We start from the raw sequence: 20,863 nt of genomic DNA, 5'->3' as shown, positions 1-20,863 counted from the left end.
AAAAAGCTTTTTTTTTACAACCACTTCAAACATCACATTAAAGTTGTGTTTGCATGGTTTAATCTGGAGTATTTCTGACCTACCATTTAGCTCATGAGGTTTAGAGAACCTAACAAACCTTCCTTGCTTACATGACATAAGCATTACAAGCAAGTTCTGAAATAGCCCTTACCTAACATTTATCTATTATAATATAAGGTTACTGAAAATGATCCATCTTAGCCACATATGCAAACACATTAGGGCACAATAATATGCAAGCTTATTCAAACAAGACAGAAAGAAATGAACAGTTTTGCCCCCTACTGCCACTAATCACAATTTATCTGTAAAGATTCTAAATTCATAAATGCATACTGCAGATTATTACTGCTACTTACAATCTGTTTTAATGTGTTACTAAACCTAGGACGCTGGATTCACTATATCTGGTCTCCCACGGTACATGGAAATGCAACTATTTTAGTAAATATAAACTGCCAAATACCTTTTCTCATCATCAGTATATAGCAGTCTTTTGACTTCTATCATTGTCTGGCCAAGCACTGATTAAAGCTTGTAGTATGAGTTTTTATTTATCTCTTGCTGTTCTATGAGGCTGCATGACCCCTGAACCTTTGTCTGGAAAATGCTGATTGGCCCGGTGCTGATCACGTGCACACTCCCAAAAAAAAAAAAAAGTTCTCTAGCAATACACACCAAACTGAGCATGTGCAGAGTGCCCCTAAGGCTCTGTACTATCAGGAGTCAGATTGGGGACAGTAAAAGTAGTGGAGGATCAGAGAAGACAGGTTCAAAAAACCTTTTTACACAGTGTGGAGGATTAACCCCTTAGGTTCCACAATGAGTGTAACAAGCTTGCTTTACTTCATATACAGATGTACACTACTGTTGTGGGTTTAGTAACACTTTAACCCCTTCCCGCTGAGCGTACGCAGATGTGCGTACTCGGCTTTCGGGAATTATACCGGGATGATGCCCTCAGCTGCAGGCATTATCCCAATACTGTTTTTTAGAGCCGGCGATCGGCTTTCCAGGTATAACAAATGATGCGGCTGAAAGCCGCTTGGCTGTTATACCGGAGGAATGGGAGGGGACGTCTCCCCCTCCCGCCGCCTCCTGCTGCTCTTACTGGGCCTCCCGTTCCACCGTGAGGCCCGATCAACAATCCGCCACCTCCGGCAGCTAGGGACAGACTGAAACAAAGCCGTAAGCGGCTTTGTTAAAGTCTCCTAATTGTAAACATGGAAGCGACGTCATGACGTCACTTCCAGTTTACTCAGCTGCCAATGGCGCCAGTTTTAAAAAAATATACAGTAAACGGCGATCTGAATACTTTGAGGTGTAAAGGAGGGATCGGGGGTCTTTTAGACCCCCGATCCCTCCATAAAATAAGAAAAAAAAAATTTTAAAGCACCCCCGTCGCCGCGAGCTCGCACAGCAAAGAAGACGCATACGGAAGTCATGTCCGCATATGTAAACTGTGTTTAAATCACACATGTGAGGTATCACCGCAATCGTTAGAGCGAGAGCAATAATTCTAGCACTGAACCTCCTCTGTAACTCTAACCTGGTAACCGTAAAAAAAATTTAAAGCGTCGCCTATGGAGATTTTTAGGTACCGTAGTTTGTCACTATTCCACGAGTGCGTGCAATTATAAAGCGTGACATGTTTGGTATCTATTTACTCGGCATAACATCATCTTTCACATTATACAAATTAATTTTCTAGATTCTCTGTTAAAAAAATATATATAATGTTTGGGGGCTCTAAGTAATTTTCTAGCGAAAAATACGGATTTTAACTTGTAAACACCAAATGTCAAAAATAGGCTTAGTCATGAAAGGGTTAAGGGTCCTTTCACATGGCCGTTCAGTTCAAATTCCCCTGTTGGTTTTTCAGAAGGATCTGAATGGAAGCTTCATTTGTGTCTATGAGCAAGTGGATGTAACCAGAAGTGTTTTTGTTTACATCTGACTACCTCAGAGTCTCTGTCTAGATCAGACAAAAAATGGAATTGCTTTTCAAAACTTAGTATCTTAACTATAAGCCTGATGGATCGGAGGTAGTCGGATGTAAATGTCCATTTACATTCACCTGCCCGTGGAATTAACATGGGTGCCTTAACGTCCAGATATCCAAACAAGAAAACTTGCTGCTCTAGGTGAGAAAATGCCTGATGATCTGGATAGGTGCCCGCCTCCGCATGTAGTCAAGGATAGAAATGGCCGCACTCCGTACTCGATCAAAATTCTTTTTTATTCAGAACATCCCAAGTGTTGAGGAATTTTGTCAACACTTGGGATGTTCTGAATAAAAAAATAATTTTGATTGAGTACGGAGTGCGGCCATTTCTTCTATTATTGCCTTAACCTCCAGACAGAACAACTGAATGGACGTGGATTTCACAAAGGTGACTTCCATACAGCCTGGCTCCAATATCGGATCTGTTGGCCAGTATGAAGGGGGCCTTGCTGTATCGGTCAGATAGTGAGTAGCCATTTTAAATTAAATCTTACAGAATAAATCCTTTACATACCACACTATCACCAGTATCTGGAATTGGTACAGTTTTCATAATAACATCCATGGTAGTTGTCTGAAAGAAAGTTAAAAAAAAAAAAAAACATATTTAGCTGTTCACATACATATGCCACTGTAGGTCCTGTTTATAAAACAGCAGCATGGACTCATATCAGCAACAATAATGCAGGTTTAGAAATAAGAAAATGTGGTAATAAGGAAGAAGCTGGCAACTACAGGCTAGTGAGTTTAACCACTGAGAACTTTCACCCCCTTCCCGCCCAAGCCAATTTTCAGCTTTCAGCGCTGTCGTACTTTGAATGACAATTGCGCGGTCATACAACACTGTGCCCATATGAAATTTTTATAAATTTTTGGAGACAAATAGAGCTTTCTTTTGGTGGTATTTAATCACCACTGGGTTTTTTATTTTTTACTAAAAAAATTAAAAAAAGACCGAAAATGTTTAAAAAAAAAAAAAAAAAATAAAAAAGTTGTTCTTATTTCCTGTTAAAGTTTTGCAAATAAGTTATTTTTCTTCTTCACTGATGTGTGCTGATGAGGCTGCACTGATAAGGAGGCAACGATAGGTGGCACTGATTATCAGGGCACTGAGGATCAGTGCCCTCATTATTTGTGTAAATGTCCCCTGTCAAACTTGCCTGTTACTGGCTCTCCTCTCCTCATGCTGTAACAGTGCATGAGGAAAGGAATGCCGATAACCGTCAAGTTTTTGTTTACATGTGAGCAACTGTGATTGGACACAGCTGATCACATGGTAAAGGGCCTCTGTGATTGCCCTATACCGTGATCTGTGGTCAGCTGTGTGCTCCCCAGGGGGTGCACATGGGGGGGGAAGAGAGCTGTGCTGTAGCCGTCTTTCAGCTATGGCACGGGTCTGAGGTTGTTAACATCTGTAGTAGTAAAATGCGTGGAATTACTTCTAAAAAAGATCAATGATCATTTACAGTGGCTAAGTGGTTAGCACTTCTGCCTAGCAGCACTAAAGTCATCAGTTTGAATCCCAACCATGGCACTATCTGCCTGGAGTTTGCATATTCTCCCTGTACCTGAGTGAGTTTCCTCCAGGTACTCCGGTTTCCTCCCACACTCCAAAGACATGCTGGTTAGTTAATTGGTGCCTGTCTAAATTTACCCTAGTATATGTATGAATATGAGTTAAGGACTTTAGATTGTAAGCTCCTTGAGAGCAAGGACTGATCTGAATGTACAATATATTATATATATATATATATATATATATATATATATATATATATATATATATATATATATATATATATATATATGTGTGTGTGTGTGTGTGTGTGTGTGTGTGTGTGTGTGTGTGTGTGTGTGTGTGTGTGTGTGTGTGTGTGTATGTAAAGCGTTGCTATAACGTTGCTATAAAAGTACTTGTAATAAATAATTACATTTAACATGCATAATTTGCTCGACCCAAAGCAGCATGGTTTTACTGAGGGCAGAAAAGTGCTTTGATTGTAACATTGTAATTAGTTTCAGGAAGCAGACTACAGCCTGCGTGCCAGATCCAGCCCGCCGCAAGATTCTATCTGGCCCTCTGATGTAAGGGGAGACTCCAATTGACATTGTTCCAGCAGCAGTTCCAAACATCTCTAATGCCCTGTACACACGGTCAGACATTGATCGGACATTCCGACAACAAAATCCATGGATTTTTTCCGACGGATGTTGGCTCAAACTTGTTTTGCATACACATGGTCGCACAAAGTTGTAGGAAAATCCAATCGTTCCAAACGCGGTGACGTAAAACATGTACGTCGGGACTATAAACGGGGCAATAGCCAATAGCTTTCATCTCTTAATTTATTCTGAGCATGCGTGGCACTTTGTCCGTCGGATTTGTCTACACACGATCGGAATTTAAAGGATCGGATTTTGTTGTCGGAAAATTTTATAGCATGCTCTCAAACTTTGTGTGTCGGAAATTCCGATGGAAAAAGTCCGATGGAGCCCACACACTGTCGGAATTTCCAACAACAAGCTCCGATCGCACATATTCCGCTGGAAAGTCCGACCGTGTGTACAGGGCATAATGGTCTTGGGGAGACCGATTTACCTGTGCTAGGTGAGGCTGCTTTCTAGCAGTCACGGATAGTTGGTAAACAGGCTACTTACTCACTTGGGTGTGGAGCTGGATGCACATTTATTTGAAGATTCTGCACAATTTTTTATTACTTGCCACTGTTATCACATATGGATGGAAGTTTGCTTTTTTATATATGGATTGATTTTTGCACTGGGACTTTGTTTTAGTTTTTTCTTTTTATATTATAAAAAGATAATATAGAACAAGTCCAGAGATGGCCAACAAAAATAGAGAACAGTTTGAGGGATAAAACATATCAGTCAAAAGTATACCAAGAGAGATTGCAGAATGTGACAGACCTAGCTGGGACAGAGGATTTTGGAGGGGACTGAATGCCAGCCTCTTGTCTACCGATTATGGGCCCAGGTATTTGGGGGAACGGTGCTTGTTGTGAGCTGTATGCTTGGGGACCCTTGAGGTGGCGTTACTTTAGATTCAGGTCCATGTCCCCCAAGACACACAGACTCTGGGTACCCTAGATATTAGTGACTCCCGTCACAATAGCATAGGGGCACAAGGTGAATGAGAACCCCACTATGATCTGTTTTAGTCAGACTCAATGCTGTATATATGTATATATAATGTGTGCTGTCTCATTATGTTGTGTACTATTAACCCCTTTCATACTCGGGGTGTCGTTACACAGAAAATTTAAGAAGTACCATTATAATTTAAAATCTTTGTTAAATCCGGCCTAAGGGACCAAGAAAATAACAGCTGTAAGTTTCTAATTTTATCATTTCTGGAGTGACAATTGGAAATAGGAGGGATACCGCGATGTGTGTGGGAATAAAAATGAGGAGAGTGAAACATGTCATCTTCCAGGCATGTGGTGGTGTGTTCCAAATTTAGCGTGGCTAATAAAGTGGGTTTGGCTTCACAGCATATAGCTTGCCGTGTTGCACCTTTCCCTCTTTGTTTTTCCCTGTTTTAGAAAAATAGGGCAGACTAGTACACTGAAGAGAAACAGAGAGAGTAAAATAAGTCATATCATGGTTATCAGTGTGAGAAAAGTAAGCCCCATTGTTTATGTCAATGTGATAAAACAAGCCCTACATTGTTGGTGTAAGCAGGAGCGAAATAACTGCAGATCTTCGGTGTCAGCGGCAGAAAGAATAAGCATTGGCATTCAGTGGTTACTTACCTGAGCATAGATTCATTACCATGCTGCCACTCTGCATCTGCCAGGAATACACAGTACTGTCAGATGATCACTCCACTGCCACTCTGCAAAATGTTAAGCATTCTGGATCCTGCAGGACAGCCTGTGGGATATTAACACTGCAGGACAGTGTCCAAAATCACAGCACTGTTCCGCAAGACCCAGGACACTTGGCAACTGAGAGAGACTGTACCTACTGTATTTGTGGAAGATGTTGGGGAAGCAAAGAGTTTAACTCCTTCACAGTAAGGCTTCTCATTTTAATTTGTTCTGTTTACTCACAGGCACTTGTATTTGTAGAATATGCTTTATCCAGAATTCTTAAGCCGGCCATACATGTATCAAAATTTGTTCGGTTCAGCAGGGACTGGAAAAATTTTAATCCATGTATGTGCACCCTGGTTTTACACAAGTCAGTCAATAAACAACCAGTCTGTTGGGTTTTTCCCGAACAATCAGTGCCGCCGGCTATAGCTGGCAAAAAGAATCATTGTGTTCTGCTGGTAAGGCGCTACAGTAGTGCTGCAGGAAGGATTCCCCCAGCAACACTGGCTGTGTTGATGGGGGAATCATGCAATTTTCTTTCCTTCCATCCGTTAGTTCTGTTGATAAGCAAAGACAGGGTGGGGTGTAATGATAAAAAGTGTGTGCCTTAATGGCACACCCTTACAACTGCTTTTTAAGGTGCTGTTATAAGGTTTAATAGTGATCACAGTTACATGCTAGGCATTAAAAACATTCATGCAGGAAAAGGAGCCCAGACCTGACACCAGAAGTGAACCTCTTTTCTCTATACATGCAAACAATAGAGTATGTGTATGCACTATCAAAGGTTATTTAAAATGAACTTATACTGAGAGAAACACATACTGTAACTGTCATTGTTGACCCCTTTTTGAAAATACCAGTTACCTGGCTGTTTCGTACTTCAATGCTATCCAAGTCACTGACATGGAACAAGAATGCCAGGGTTAATTCAGAAATCCTGATCTGCATACTTTTTCTAGGTCTGTGTCTCAAATTATAGGTTATCATGGACCAAGCTGACAGCCAGGCAATTCGTATTTTCAGAATAAGAGCATGGCAAACACCACTCACCATTTTCAGTGTAAAATAAAGTTTACAGATGCTGTCTACTGTAAAATGTGTGTAATCAACTAATGATTATGTTGTGTACACACACACATTGATGTAAAAATGCATTTCCCAAATGGAAGAAACACAAATCACTGGTTACTGATGAAGCAGCATCCGCAGATCTCCCACTTGTTAATATAAAAGGTCGGACAGCTGCCGCTCTCTGTCCAGATCTGCAGCGCCCCCCCCCCCCACTCTCCTGTGAGGATGACAAAGGTGGCCGGGCGGGAGAACCAGGGGAGGACATTCAGACTGATAAGCTCCTCTGCCCTGTCAAAGGTAGGACTGTGCAGGGGAGGCCTCCACTGAGAGGGGCACTGCAATGTAAAAGGGGAGCTGTGATGTGAAAGAGGCTCTGCCATGTAAAGGGGGGACTGTGATGTGAAGGGGAATGGAGGACACTGTGGGACTGCTTTAAATGGGGGGGGGGATGTGATGTAAAGGGGAGTGGCACGGTGAACACTGATGTAAAAGGGGGGGGGGCTGTGATGTTAAGAGGGGTTGATTACGCTGATGTACAGAGGGGGCCAATGATGGGATAGGGGAACTGAGGACACCGATATAAAGAGGTGACTGTTACGTAAAATGGACTATGATTTGAAGAGTAGGCTGAAGACAGGGGAAACTGTGATGTAAAGGGGGGCACTGATGTGTTGAAGGGATACAGACTACTGCCGGAAGAAAATTTTACTGACTGAGCCTTTGTATATTTTAATTCTAGACCCCTGTAAAACCGTGCCTTGAAGAAGTGTTCATACCCCTTGAAATTTTCCACATTTTGTCATGTTACAACCAAAAACTTAAATGTATTTTATGTGATAGACCAACACAAGTGGCACATAATTGTGAAGCAGAAGGGAAATGATTAATTGTTATCAAAAGTTTTACAAAGGAATAGCTGAAAAGTGTGGCGTGCCTTTGTATTCATTTGTATTCAGCCCCCCTGAGTCAATGCTTTGTAGAACTACCCTTCACTGCAATTACAGCTGCAAGTCTTTTTGGGTATGTCTCTACGAACTTTGCACATCTAGAGCGAACATTTTGCCCATTCTTCTTTGAAAAATAGCTCAAGCTGTGTCAGATTGGATGGAGAACATCTGTGAACAGCAATTTTCAAGTCTTGCCACATATTCTCAATTGAATTTAGGTCTGGACTGGGGCCATTCTAACACATGAATATGCTTTGATATAAATCATTCCATTGTAGCGCTGGCTATATGTTTAGGGTCGTTGTCCTTCTGGAAGGTGAACCTGTGCCCAAGTCTTTTGCAGACTCTAACAGGTTTTCTTCTAAGATTGCCCTGTATTTGGCTCCATCCATCTTCCCACCAACTCTGACCAGCTTCCCTGTCCCTGCCAAAAAGCTCAATTTTGGTCTCATCTGACCAGAGCACCTTCTTCCACATGTTTGCGGTGTCCCCCTGATGGCTTCTTGCAAACTGCAAATAGGACTTCCTATGGCTTTCTTTTTGCCAATCCTCCATAAAGACCAAATTTGTGGAGTGCACGACTAATAGTTGTCCTGTGGACAGATTCTTCCACCTGAGCTGTGGATCTCCAAAGAGCCTCCAGAGTTACAATGGACCTCTTGAGTACTTCTCTGATTAATGCTCTCCTTGCATGGCCTGTCAGTTTAGGTGAATGGTCATGTCTTGGTAGGTTTTCAGTTGTGCCATACTCTTTCCATTTTTGAATGATTGATTGAACAGTGTTCAGTGAGATGTTCAAAGCTTGGGATATTTTTTTTATAACCTAACCCTGCTTTAAACTTCTCCACAACTTTATCCCTGACCTGTCTGGTGTGTTCCTTGGCCTTTATAATGCTGTTTGTTCACTAAGGTTCTCTAACAAACATCTAAAAGGTTTCACAGAACAGCTATATTTATACAGAGATTAAATTACACACAAGTGGACTCTATTTACAAATTAGGTGACTTCTAAAGGCAATTGGTTTCATTAGATTTTAGTTAGGGGGCTAAATACAAATGCACAAATTTATAATTTTCCATCCACTTTACAATTATGTGCCACTTTGTGTTGGTCTATCACATAAAATCCCAATAAAACCTATTTACATTTTTGGTTGTAACATGGCAAAATGAGGAAAATTTCAAGGGGTGCGAATACTTTTTCAAGGCACTTTAGATGGATATCAATATTACTCACTGATCATGCTTTATAGTCTTACCATAGTGTAGTTCTTCTGGAAGTGGCTCCCATCACTCCGAAACAGCTGGATCAGTGTGCTTTTTCCAACTGTTGAGTCACCTGTTTTTGAAAAACACACAATTGTCACATCATTATAACCTCCATAGTATAAATTGGCAACATCAATCATTTTTGCTTGTAAAAAAAAGTATTTAATCCCTTATTAAAAACTCCAATTGTCCCAATAACTTTACTTCAGAGCCCAGTTTGGGTGCCATGTCAAAAATTGTATTTGCTTCTTTAAAAGCTTGTGCGCATGATCATGGACACTCTACTAAGAAAATACAGTAATGATGGTAATAGATTGGCAATGTAATATGGCAATAGAGATGGTCTTTAATTTAGGAACAAGTTGGCTAAATACCATGGCCCAATGACACATGTGCTTAAAAGGTTTTAAAAAGGGGGTAGGACATTGGCCACAGTTCCTGCACCAGGTCTTTCTATCCTTTAATATGCAGCATTCTTATTAGTTTATTTGTTGGCTTTTGTGTATTTTTCTGACATTGTGCTACATCCACTTCTGTTCAGTTACTATGCTTAATCAAGAATATCTGATTGCTAGAGGCAGTAGTAACACAGATGTTGCATATTACCACCATCACGGTGAAATATGCTCTCCTAGGATAACTTTCTGAAAGCAAAACTCCAGTAAATCTTAGGTTGAAATTTTTTTTGTAAATCAGCACCAGGGACGATACCGAAAGGCCCAGCAACATTCTACAGATTCGGGCAGCGTACCTAGCCCTAAAGGCCTGGACATTCAGGTTGTGGGATTCTCCTGTCAGGATTCAATCCGACAATGCCACAGCAGTGGCTTATATCAATCACCAAGGGGGCACCAGAAGTCAGGCAGCCCAGGGAGAGGTAAACCATATCCTAACCTGGGCAGAAAAACCATGTGCCGTGCATATCGGCAATCTTTATTTTAGGGATAGAGGATTGGCAGGCCGACTACTTAAGTCGCCAGCAGTTGTTACCGGGGGAATGGTCCCTTCATCCAGACATCTTCCTGGCTCTATTCCAAAGATGGGGGATCCCGGACGTAGATCTGTTTGCGTCCAGGTTCAACAACAAAGTCAACAACTTTGTGTCAAGAACAAGGGATCCACTTGCATGCAGAATAGATGCATTGGTGACCCCGTGGGATCAGTTCTCACGGATTTATGCATTCCCTCCTATTCTGCTGCTACCTCAAATTCTTCGCAGGATCAAGCGGGAAAGGAAGTCGGTAGTTCTTGTGGCCCCAGCGTGGCCCAGAAGATCTTGGTATGCAAAAATATTAAAGATGGTGGTAGGGGCCCAATGGCCCCTACCACCACGTCCAGACCTGCTATCGCAGGGACCAGTGTTCCATCCTACTTTACAAACGCTAAATTTAACGGTTTGGCTATTGAAACCCACATTCTGAAGAATCATGGGCTTTCAGGCTCAGTGATATCTACTTTGATTAATGCAAGGAAGCCAGCTTCCAGAGTCATTTATTATAGAGTCTGGAAGGCATATGTCTCCTTGTGTGAATCCAGGGGTTGGCATCCTAGAAAGTATGTCATAGGTAGAATTCTTGCCTTTCTGCAAATGGGGTTAGAGATGAAACTGGCCCTGAGTACTATCAAGGGCCAGGTCTCGGCCTTATCGGTATTATTTCAACGTCCGCTTAGTTCACATTCTTTGGTCCGAAGCTTTATACAGGGGATAATGCGGCTTAATCCACCGGTAAGAGCACCCCTGAACCCTTGGAACATGAATTTTGTTCTGTCGGCATTACAGAAACAGCCTTTTGAGCCGATACGACATATTCAGAACCCTGTTCTACGGAATAAAATTCACTACAGTCTTTGGATGTAGTGAGAGCAGTCAAAATCTAATTGAAGGCGACTGCTCAGATTCGGAAAACAGATGTTTTGTTTGTGTTGCCTGAAGGTCCTAGGAAAGGAAAGGCAGCGGCCAAATCCACTATTGCCAAATGGATTCGGCATGTAATTATTCAAGCTTATGGTTTGAAGAGGAAAGTTCCACCTTTTCAAATCAAAGCGCACTCCACCAGGGATGTTAGTGCTTCGTGGGCAGTGCATCGCCAAGCCTCCATGGCTCAAATCTGCAAGGCCACAACTTGGTCTTCAGTCCATACATTCACCAGATTCTATCAGGTGGATGTAGGAAGGCATGAGGATATCGCCTTTGGGCGCAGTGTGCTGCAGGCAACAGTATAGGTCCTCAGGTCTGATTGCACCCTACTTTTGTTAGTGTCCCCCCCCCCTCCCCTCAGATAGCATTACTCTGGGACATCACATACAGTAATTACTGTGGCTCTGTGTCCCGTGATGTACGATAAAGAAAATAGGATTTTTATTACAGCTTACCAGTTAACCGAGTACATCACGGGACACAGGAGGTCCCTCCCCTCTTTCTGGTTACACGTGTATTGCTTTGCAACTGAGGTACTCACAGTAAGGGGTGGGGTTATATGGGGAATTGAACTTCCTGTCTAGGGTGTGCCAGTGCCCATCACCTGAAGATGCCATATAACCCATACAGTAATTACTGTGGCTCTGTGTCCCGTGATGTACTCCAAGAAAAGGATTTTACAGGTAAGCTGTTATAAAAATCCTATTTTTGTTGCTTCCAGTTTCGGTCTGATGTAAACAAGTCATTACCAGCTTGAACAAGCATCTGATCAAACCAATCTTGGTTTGATCAGATGCTTTGGAGGCCAGATAAGGGGTCTAAAAGACCCCAGATCTCTCCATAAAGAGAACTTCTCATGGCCCATGCCATCACAAGGGATATTATTCATCCCTTGTGAAATAAATATTTTTTTTAAAGATAGTGTAATTTTTTTAAATTTTTAATAAAATTTTAACTGCCCCCCGCTCCTTCATGCAATTGTGAACACACAAGTTATGTAAACAGCAACAAACCTGCATTTTGTTTCGCGCCAGGGACAGGGTGTGGTTGAAGTGGGCCCCATCAGGCAGGCTGTATGGAGCTTCATAATTTGTAACAGCGGCCCTGTCCTTTCTAATTGTCACTGCTATGTTTGTTGAAAGCTTCATTTCTTTTTCACCTCGAATACTCAACACCTGTGCTCTTCCAGTGCTACAGGGCTTTATACAAGCTGCTGATCCTGTCACATGCACATGTCTGACTATAGTGCTCACTATGCCCGTCCTTTCCACCTGCTCTTCCATTCAATAAAGCTGTACTCTTGCTTCCCGCAATGAAAAGTGCTGCAAGAATGGAGGAGGCAGACTTTCATTCATTCATCCATCCTCGATTCAAAGAAGAACCTCTGCTAACTCATTGGCACATTTCACCTTGTACGGCTGTAATACGAGTGTCCACTCTTCCACAGGTTCTTCAATGAAGGTTTCACCTCTGAAGTTTTGATCATCAAAACTTACTGCAAGTTTTTTTTTTTTTTTTCTAACCTGGTAATGTGAGTTATATTAACCTAAAGCTGGGTATACATGTTCAGTTATTTTCATTCAACCAGCAGGATAGATCCCCAGATAAACACAACAATGTGTGGTGTGGGGATCTCACCCACCGTGCTATTGTACTCTGACAGGGGGACTCCCAACCCCCACCAAATATGAATGTTGGCTTTCCAGCAGGACTGTTTGAGAGAAGAATCGGCTTCTGTTGAATAGACAGAGGTACACAGATACGGGTGTACTCGGCTTTAGTCCCCAGTTAAGGTCCCTCACTACTGCCACTTCTAGGTACTGAGGACTGCTAATCCAGTACTGCAGATACTCCCTCACTGGTCGGTCCTCTGCTGCTTATAATGACATCACTTCTCTTTTGGGTCCTGAGTGGAGCCTGCTACTGGACAACCAATAGGAAGTGTCAATGACATGCAGGTGCCCTGACAAAATAGGCAACTTGGCAAAAAAAAAAAAAAAAAAAAAAAATCGAACCACGTCATTTCCGCTTTCTTTAAACCATCATAATTGCCGATTTGGACGAATTGGTGTTTGGATACAACACTGGCTACCGAATACAGTCAGGTAAAGGAAGATTTTGCTGTTTTCCCAGCACAGTGGCTAACGAGGACAAAGATGACGCAGCCTCGGAGGCGGCTATTTTCTTGGTTAGTTTTGGAGCGGAGTAACAATCTCCGCTCATAATATCGTGCACCAGACTCTATTTGGTTGCCGGTGTTGTGTCCAAACAGAAATTTGTGAAAATAAACAGCAATTAGTCAAAATCTGCAATTCATGATGGTTTAAAGAATCGCTTATTGCGATTTTTTACCAAAAATATGTGGAAGAATACATATTGGCCTAGACTGAGAAAGAAATTCGTTTTTTTATATATTTTTTGGGGATATTTAATATAGCAATAAGTAAAAAATATTGCTTTTTTTTTCAAAATTTTTTTGTTTATAGTGCAAAAAATAAAAACTGCAGAGGTGATCAAATGCCACCAAAAGAAAGCTCTATTTGTGGGAAAAAAAGGACGTCAATTTTGTTTGGGTGCATCGCCCGCGCAATCGTCAGTTAAAGCGACGCAGTGCCGTATCGCAAAAAGTGCTCTGGTCAGAAAGGGGGTAAATCTTTCCGGGGCTGAAGTGGTTAAGAATGTAAAAAAAAGGCATTTTGATTTTTTTAAAATACAGCAATTGTATAAGGCAATCTGTATAACACTGAGTGATAAACTGCACAGTTTCTCCAGTGCTGAGAGTTCAGGTAGGAGATTTCCACTTCAGCCTGAATACACGCCCACATGTGTGATGCCAATATCATGTGACCTGGCTAGCTATGAGAACAAGTAATTATTCCTTCCAGCATAAAAGACACAACTGAGCATGTGCAGATCGGCTACCCTGCCTGTGTTAGCTGGCTTTCCCCAGATAGACAGTGCAGGAGGGAAGGATCTGTGCATACAGGATGAAACGCCTTTTTTACACAATGCAGAGGATTATTCCCTTAAGTTCCACAGTGAGTATAACAAGCATGCTATGCTGCATATACAGACAAATTTTACTGTTGTGGGTTTAGTAACACTTTAACCAAGCTGTATTAGTTAAAGTGGAGGAAAATTAGAGTTACTTACTGGTAACGTCTTTTAGGGAGTCTTTCAGGACAGCAACCTATGAGAGACCTCGGCTCCTCCCTTCTTAGGAAACACCGCCCAGCCTAGATTTAAAAGGCATGCTTCCCTGCCAGCTCCTCAGTTCTTCAAGAGCAACTCCAGCCAGCTGGGGAGACGCAAGAACACATCATACACCTTAAATTGCTTTTTTGATGGTTCCTGAGTGGGGAACCCAAAAGGAAAAACCAACAAGGGTGGGTACAAGGTGCTGTCCTGAAAGACTCCCGTAAAAGATGTTACCGGTAAGTAACTCTAATTTTTCCATATCGTCTTTCAGGACAGCAACCTATGAGAGGATAAGCGGGCACTTACCATTAGGGTGGGACTACGGGTTACAGGATTTCAAAGAGCCCGATCCCTTTGCTGACAACAAGGTCAGCCTTTAGTGTCAGGTAAAAGGTAGGAGAGCTGAATCACGTTACCGCTGCACAGATCTGGCGCGGAGTAGCATCAGCTTCTCTGAGATCTCTCTACATTTAGGCTTGTCCGATTGTTAGCTAATGTCATCTTGCCCAGGTATTGCTAGAGATTTTAACCCTTACTTTTTAGGAAGGAAACCCTTATTAACACATGAACCAAAGTTCAAAGGAAGATCCCACAAGGGCCTACAATGAGTAAAGTTTGGTCCTACTTGGAAAACTGCAGACCTAACACTGGTCCAGCTGCTGTAATGCCTCCAAATCTCAGGTAAGTGGAGCATAAAATATAATCTTAAGGGATCCCTCTTAGTAGCCAGACCACCTGGTTCCCAAAGCCTTCAGGACAGAGAACCGTGGTTCTTTAAGCCAGTGTAATACAATGAGAAAGACCGAAGTGTTCTATGCCCACCAGTAAGACTGTGGGTGTGCGAGATGGAATAGCACCTGGGGAAAATGCCAGCTCTAAATGATGGCATCTACTCAGGAGAGCCAACCCTTTACTGGTTTAGGCCCAAAGAGGAGGTTTTATGGGAGGAAACCAGAGTTCCCGAGGGAAACTAGAGATCCCAGGGTTAACCGCCCTTTAGACGCTTCCTATGGAAGTGCCTTCCACTGCAAAACGAGGACTCCACTGAGTTTAGTCATAACTTCCGTCACCAGATGAGATCGGGTGCATTCAGGGTGCTGTGGCCATAGCCCAGCCTTCCTACCTGGGTCACCCTTTAATTTCACAGGAAGGGCTCTGTTCCTGTCTTTTATGCGATTCAAGAACCACCTCCGGCCCAGGACAAAGAACAGGTCCCCCGCGTGAGGGATATCGCACAGTCTTGAACATGCTGTTCGTTACCCACCACTTGGGGGGGGGGGGTTGCCCGTCCCCTTACTGACCGTGCATTAATGTGTGTCTGCAATTGTGTCAGACTATATTCTGAGATGCGCAACACCCCTTTCAGAAGAAAGTTCATTCTCTTGAGCATGGAATCCAACAATACCCTTCCATCTCCCAGGACTAGGCCGGTAAGTCTGGATCTGTGGAAAAAAACTGCGTCTGAAGGGAGCAGAGGGTACTGAACCAAAGCCTTCCGAGAAGCTGGACTCTAGACTTCCCCGGCTTCCAACGGATCTAATGAACAGGAACACCCTTTTCCACTGCTCTATCGCTGGTCGTGGAGCAGGAGTGTTTTTCCTGTCCTCCTGCAACCACCTCCTCCAGAGAAATTTTGTAATGAGGGGGTCTACTGGATTAGCCTTCTCCAACTTCTTAACAAGTGTTCTAGAAACTTGTGCATCTTACTAGGGTCTCTTCACCTAAAGGCCTTTAACCCTCCGTGATGCCATACAGGGGGCCACCCCCTGATATCGGGCCCTGGTCACCAGAGATCCCTTGTTTAGTTTCCTATATCAGGTGCATACAGGTGATGTGGCCACCATGCACCATCCGGCCGGCAACCCTGTAACAACAAAACACTAGTAAAAACATGCAGGGTGCTAACTTGGTTGGGGTTCAAACTCATGACCTCAGTATTTAAGGCACAGATTAGGTGCAACACCTTCAATGCAAGCTCTTTTTCCTCACTGTTTGTGAGTCGACCAGGAGAACCTGAAGACCCCTGCCTGAAAATTTTAGGCAAGCTGGTTTTCTGGTCCTACACAGGCAAAGTTTTCACTGCAGTGTCTATAGTGCAGACTCTGTGTGAGCTTACCCTTCTGGTCACGAGTGCATTCTACTCCAATGCGTCAGGTATATCAAATGCCAGCCTGAGTTTGGGGCATGTAAGATACCCCACACAAACACAGGGAGAACCCACAACTTGATGCAAGCACTAGAATGTTGGGGGATCTAAACTAACCACCCCAGTGTTGCCAAGCAGAAGTGTCAGCCACCCAGGCCTTCACCCCTGGCTAGACACGCCCGAGTCACCAGGAGACTGCTCAGGGAACGGACTCTCAGCCCCATCAAATCAGTGACCCAGAGCTGAAATGTTAACCGCTGAGCCACTTCATAAAGTGACTTGTCAAAGGTCAGTAGGAGCTGACATGAGGACAAGATCCTATGTCTCAAGGTAGACTCCCATGGCTGCACTGATTGTGAGCCATGACTTGCCTTTCAGCGGCCAGCCTTGTGTTTTTCCACACCGTGCGATTTCAGCCATACCCACTCCATACACCTTGTGCAGGAGGGAGAAAAAATTATTCCTCTTCACCCAGTCCCTACTGGTTACAAGGGGGAAAAAAAACAAACACTCAAAGGATGTGTATGGAAAGTACCATCACTTCAGGCTTACCTGTGAGGTGCTGGTGCTGTGGTCTGCTTCTGCTGCCTGTGCAGGTGTCGCAGAAGAGTCCATCCCATCCCTTTGATGGTCCACAGCCGCTGCTGGGTCTTCCCCTTTTGAAAACCAGACCAGCAGGGATGCCAAGCCAAAGTTCTAACCTCTAGGCCACAGAGCTGCCACATGTCCAGCAGAAGGTGCAGGTGCTGTGCAGTACCTAGGATACGAACGGCTTTCCCTCATTGGGATCTGAACTCAGGTCCCAGTATACCAATCAGAGCCTTTAGCCTCTGAGCTACCATCCATGCTCCCTGTTTACGCCATATGGAGACTATAACCAGCGTCTCCAGTGCCCGCTGATGACGTCATATGCCCCAGAAGTGACCCCGCCGGATGCTTCCTGTGGGCCAGCTTGGAGCGCAATAGCTCCGCCCACTCGCACGCTGTGGCTTCCTTCTTTCCCCTAGTCTTACCAGCCATGCTGTCGGAAGGGAAAGGTATGCCGCCATGTCGCCTATGAGATCGCGCTAATGGGGCTGACATGTATGCAACAAAAAATGAAAACCTCTGGTCCCCCCCCCCCCGAGGGGGTGACCAGAAGAAAAGGGTACGGTACCCTACAACTGCTGGTGAGGTACAGTCTGAGGCAGTCCAAAACCCTGTGACCTTCCCCCCCCCCACCAGCCAGACCCATAGGGACCACCCCCAGGAGAGCACATAGAACCACCAGCCCTCGGGTCCCATGTGCCATCTCCCCTCCGACCACCAAAAGGGAACCCCATCTGTGGAGCTACAGGTGATAGACAGGTAAAGGACGCAACCCCCTGGTCCTCCTTACCTTAAGATGGCTGATGTCGGCAACATCAGAAGCCGCTGCTTCTGACATGCTCCTGCCATGAAAAGGATGGTCTTGCCTCTGGGCCCTCCAACCGCCTGTGCGACCCTTCCGGGTCCCCATCAGCCAAAGCCCGGCCCGCCTTCAGCATCTGCGGCTGGAACCGGAAGCCGCGGATCAAGGAGAGGTGCACACCCCCCTGCCGGAATTGATCTCACCTGCTACCTGGCCCCGCTGTGAGCTCCATTGCGGCTCGCATCAGAGTGCAGGGGGGGGGGGGGAACAGCGCCCCCTCCTAAGTCTCCACTGAGAACCTGAAGGCGGGCCCCTGAAGCATCCCACGACACAACTTTCGGAGAGCTGGGTGGCAATAGAAACAACAGTGTGGCTGCCAAGTAACCCCTCTCCGAGGCATAGCACAACTATTTCCCAGAGACCTCTGTCTCCTTCCTGGACATACAGGCTTCAGCCTCTCTGGCTGTCTTTAGCCACGGATCCTCGCAGAAACTGAGGAGCCGGCGGGGAAGCATACCTTTTAACTCTAGGCTGGGCGGTGTTTCCTAAGAAGGGAGGAGCCGAGGTCTCTCAAAGGTTGCAGTCCTGAAAGACGATATGGGAAAGTGTGCACTAACCTGTCTATGAAGTGTGGGAAGATTGGTTAGGAAAGGATTTTAAAGCTTCCAGCAGGTGCATTTCCTATGCATAATTTGCGGTTTAGTCACACCATAGCTTACATTTTGCAAGCTGTAGACCACAGACCAGAAATAAAAGGGACATGGACAATAAAGTGAAAAGGGCATTTTGTAGATATATTATCCACATGTGTATGGTCGAAGTGTTTAACAATGATGCCTGAGAACTATAATGCAAGCTGAGAAGTTTTGAGACCCATGTGAGACAGTTAATATGTAAAATGAATTCTGAGCAATTTGCAGTGGTGTAGGTGCTACGTAGGAGCAGTCAGCGAGAGACAGGGGTGTGTGGGAGTCAGCCTCGTATGCTTGTCATTTCTGTTAATTGTACATATTTTGCAACCCCCGTTTCACAACTATATTCTGCTGAAATGCTCAGCATTGTGGAAGTGGGATATTTCTTAAAGGGATGTACTGCTTGTATAGATCTTTTGCTTCTATGAACATTAATCTTACATTGCTTAAAAGGGTATAAAATACCATTCATCCAAAATTATATTTCAAAAACATTACATTGCAACTAGTGTCACCTTCCTGTAATCCCCTGTACAGCTGTATTCTGGGATATATTGGGCTAGCACTGGAAGCCAATGTTTTGAAATACTTCTGCGCTTGTATTGTCCAACCAGCAAGCTGGGGGGAGTGATCTTGACCAAGCTGTGTAGCTGCTATAGTAACCATCAAGGACCTGGCTATGCCATTTGGCAGGAGAGTCTTAACCACATGGTAGGCTGCACAAATTTACACAATTCTTTTGTAGGTAAACCAACCCTTGTCATCTTTAAACTCAAAAAAACCCTTAAATTTACTAAAACACTGAAAAATAGATATGCAGAAGTTGCTACAAACTGATATTTGATGTTATTAATAATAACCAGTAGCAACTAATCATCTTTTGCATCTGACTTTGGGAATGTAAGATATGACCGGATTACTGGACAAACCCACCAATACATGTTTGTCATCATTGGTCAAGACGAGTGACAGCTCACCACCCACCACTTGTAGTGATTTTCCGCTCTATGTATGAACGTAGGATTTTGTCTGTGCCTATTTATTTTTAGGCATAAATCAAATGCCATTCACATACAGTGCAGGTAGACCCACTAGTGGACATTAAAATCATAAGAAAAAAAACATAAAATGCAGATACACATGCCTGTGCATGCCATCGCCTGTTCAACCCAGGGTACCTAGGCATCATAATGGGATGATTAGTACATAAGAAAAAAGAAAACTGATGCAGCCAGCACATATAATGATTGGTAAGCTGCAATATATTAAACTTTTTGGTTTTGGGTTTAATAACACTTTAACTTTTTGTGTTCCGGTCCACTTCAAAGCCTGGTTTCTACAGTATCTCACAAAAGTGAGTACACCCCTCACATTTTTGTAAATATTTTATTATATCTTTTCATGTGACAACACTGAAGAAATTACACTTTGCTATAATGTAAAGTAGTGAGTGTACAGCTTGTATAACAGTGTAAATTTGCTGTCCCCTCAAAATAACTCAGCACAGCCATTAATACGTGAATAAAAATCAATCGGCACAATAATGTGAATATACAGTGGGGACGGAAAGTATTCAGACTCCCTTAAATGTTTCACTCTTCGTTATATTGCAGCCATTTGCTAAAATCATTTAAGTTCATTTTTTTCCTCATTAATGAACACACAGCACCCCATATTGACAGAAAAACGCAGAATTGTTGACAGTTTTGCAGATTTATTAAAAAAGAAAAAAACTGAAATATCACATGGTCCTAAGTATTCAGACCCTTTGCTCAGTATTTAGTAGAAACATGAGTCTTTTTGGGAAAAATGCAACAAGTTTTTCACACCTGGATTTGGGGATCCTCTGCCATTCCTCCTTGCAGATCCTCTCCAGTTCCGTCAGGTTGGATGGTAAACGTTGGTGGACAGCCATTTTTAGGTCTCCTCAGAGATGCTCAGTTGGGTTTAAGTCAGGGCTCTGGCTTTCAAGCAGGCATTCAAGAACAGTCACGGAGTTGTGAAGCCACTCCTTCGTTATTTTAGCTATGTGCTTAGGGTCATTGTCTTGTTGGAAGGTAAACCTTTGGCCCAGTCTGAGGTCCTGAGCACTCTGGAGAAGGTTTTCGTCCAGGATATCCCTGTACCTGGCCGCATTCATCTTTCCCTCGATTGCAACCAGTCATCCTGTCCCTGCAGCTGAAAAACACCCCACAGCATGATGCTGCCACCACCATGCTTCACTGTTGGGACTGTATTGGACAGGTGATGAACAGTGCCTGGTTTTCTCCACACATACCGCTTAGAATTAAGGCCAAAAAGTTCTATCTTGGTCTCATCAGACCAGAGAATCTTATTTCTCACCATCTTGGAGTCCTTCAGGTGTTT

General features: G+C 43.6%; 1 protein-coding gene across 1 annotated transcript in view; it reads right to left on the bottom strand.

Moving 5' to 3' along the window:
- The window catches only part of IFT27 (intraflagellar transport 27), a 134,320-nt gene that overhangs the window by 61,468 nt on the left and 51,989 nt on the right, over positions 1–20,863 (bottom strand). The window contains exons 2-3 of the mRNA XM_073592499.1: positions 9,143–9,222; positions 2,541–2,600 (exon numbers count right to left, since the gene is read on the bottom strand). Of these exons, the coding sequence (XP_073448600.1) occupies positions 2,541–2,600; positions 9,143–9,222 (140 nt within the window). The remainder of the gene's footprint in view (positions 1–2,540; positions 2,601–9,142; positions 9,223–20,863) is intronic.

Source organism: Aquarana catesbeiana, linkage group LG07 (genome assembly GCF_042186555.1).
Source record: "Aquarana catesbeiana isolate 2022-GZ linkage group LG07, ASM4218655v1, whole genome shotgun sequence".
In the NCBI taxonomy this organism is placed as follows: Eukaryota; Metazoa; Chordata; class Amphibia; order Anura; family Ranidae; genus Aquarana; species Aquarana catesbeiana.
Note: the sequence above shows the minus strand (reverse complement) of the source record. Positions and strands in the feature narration are given on the sequence as shown.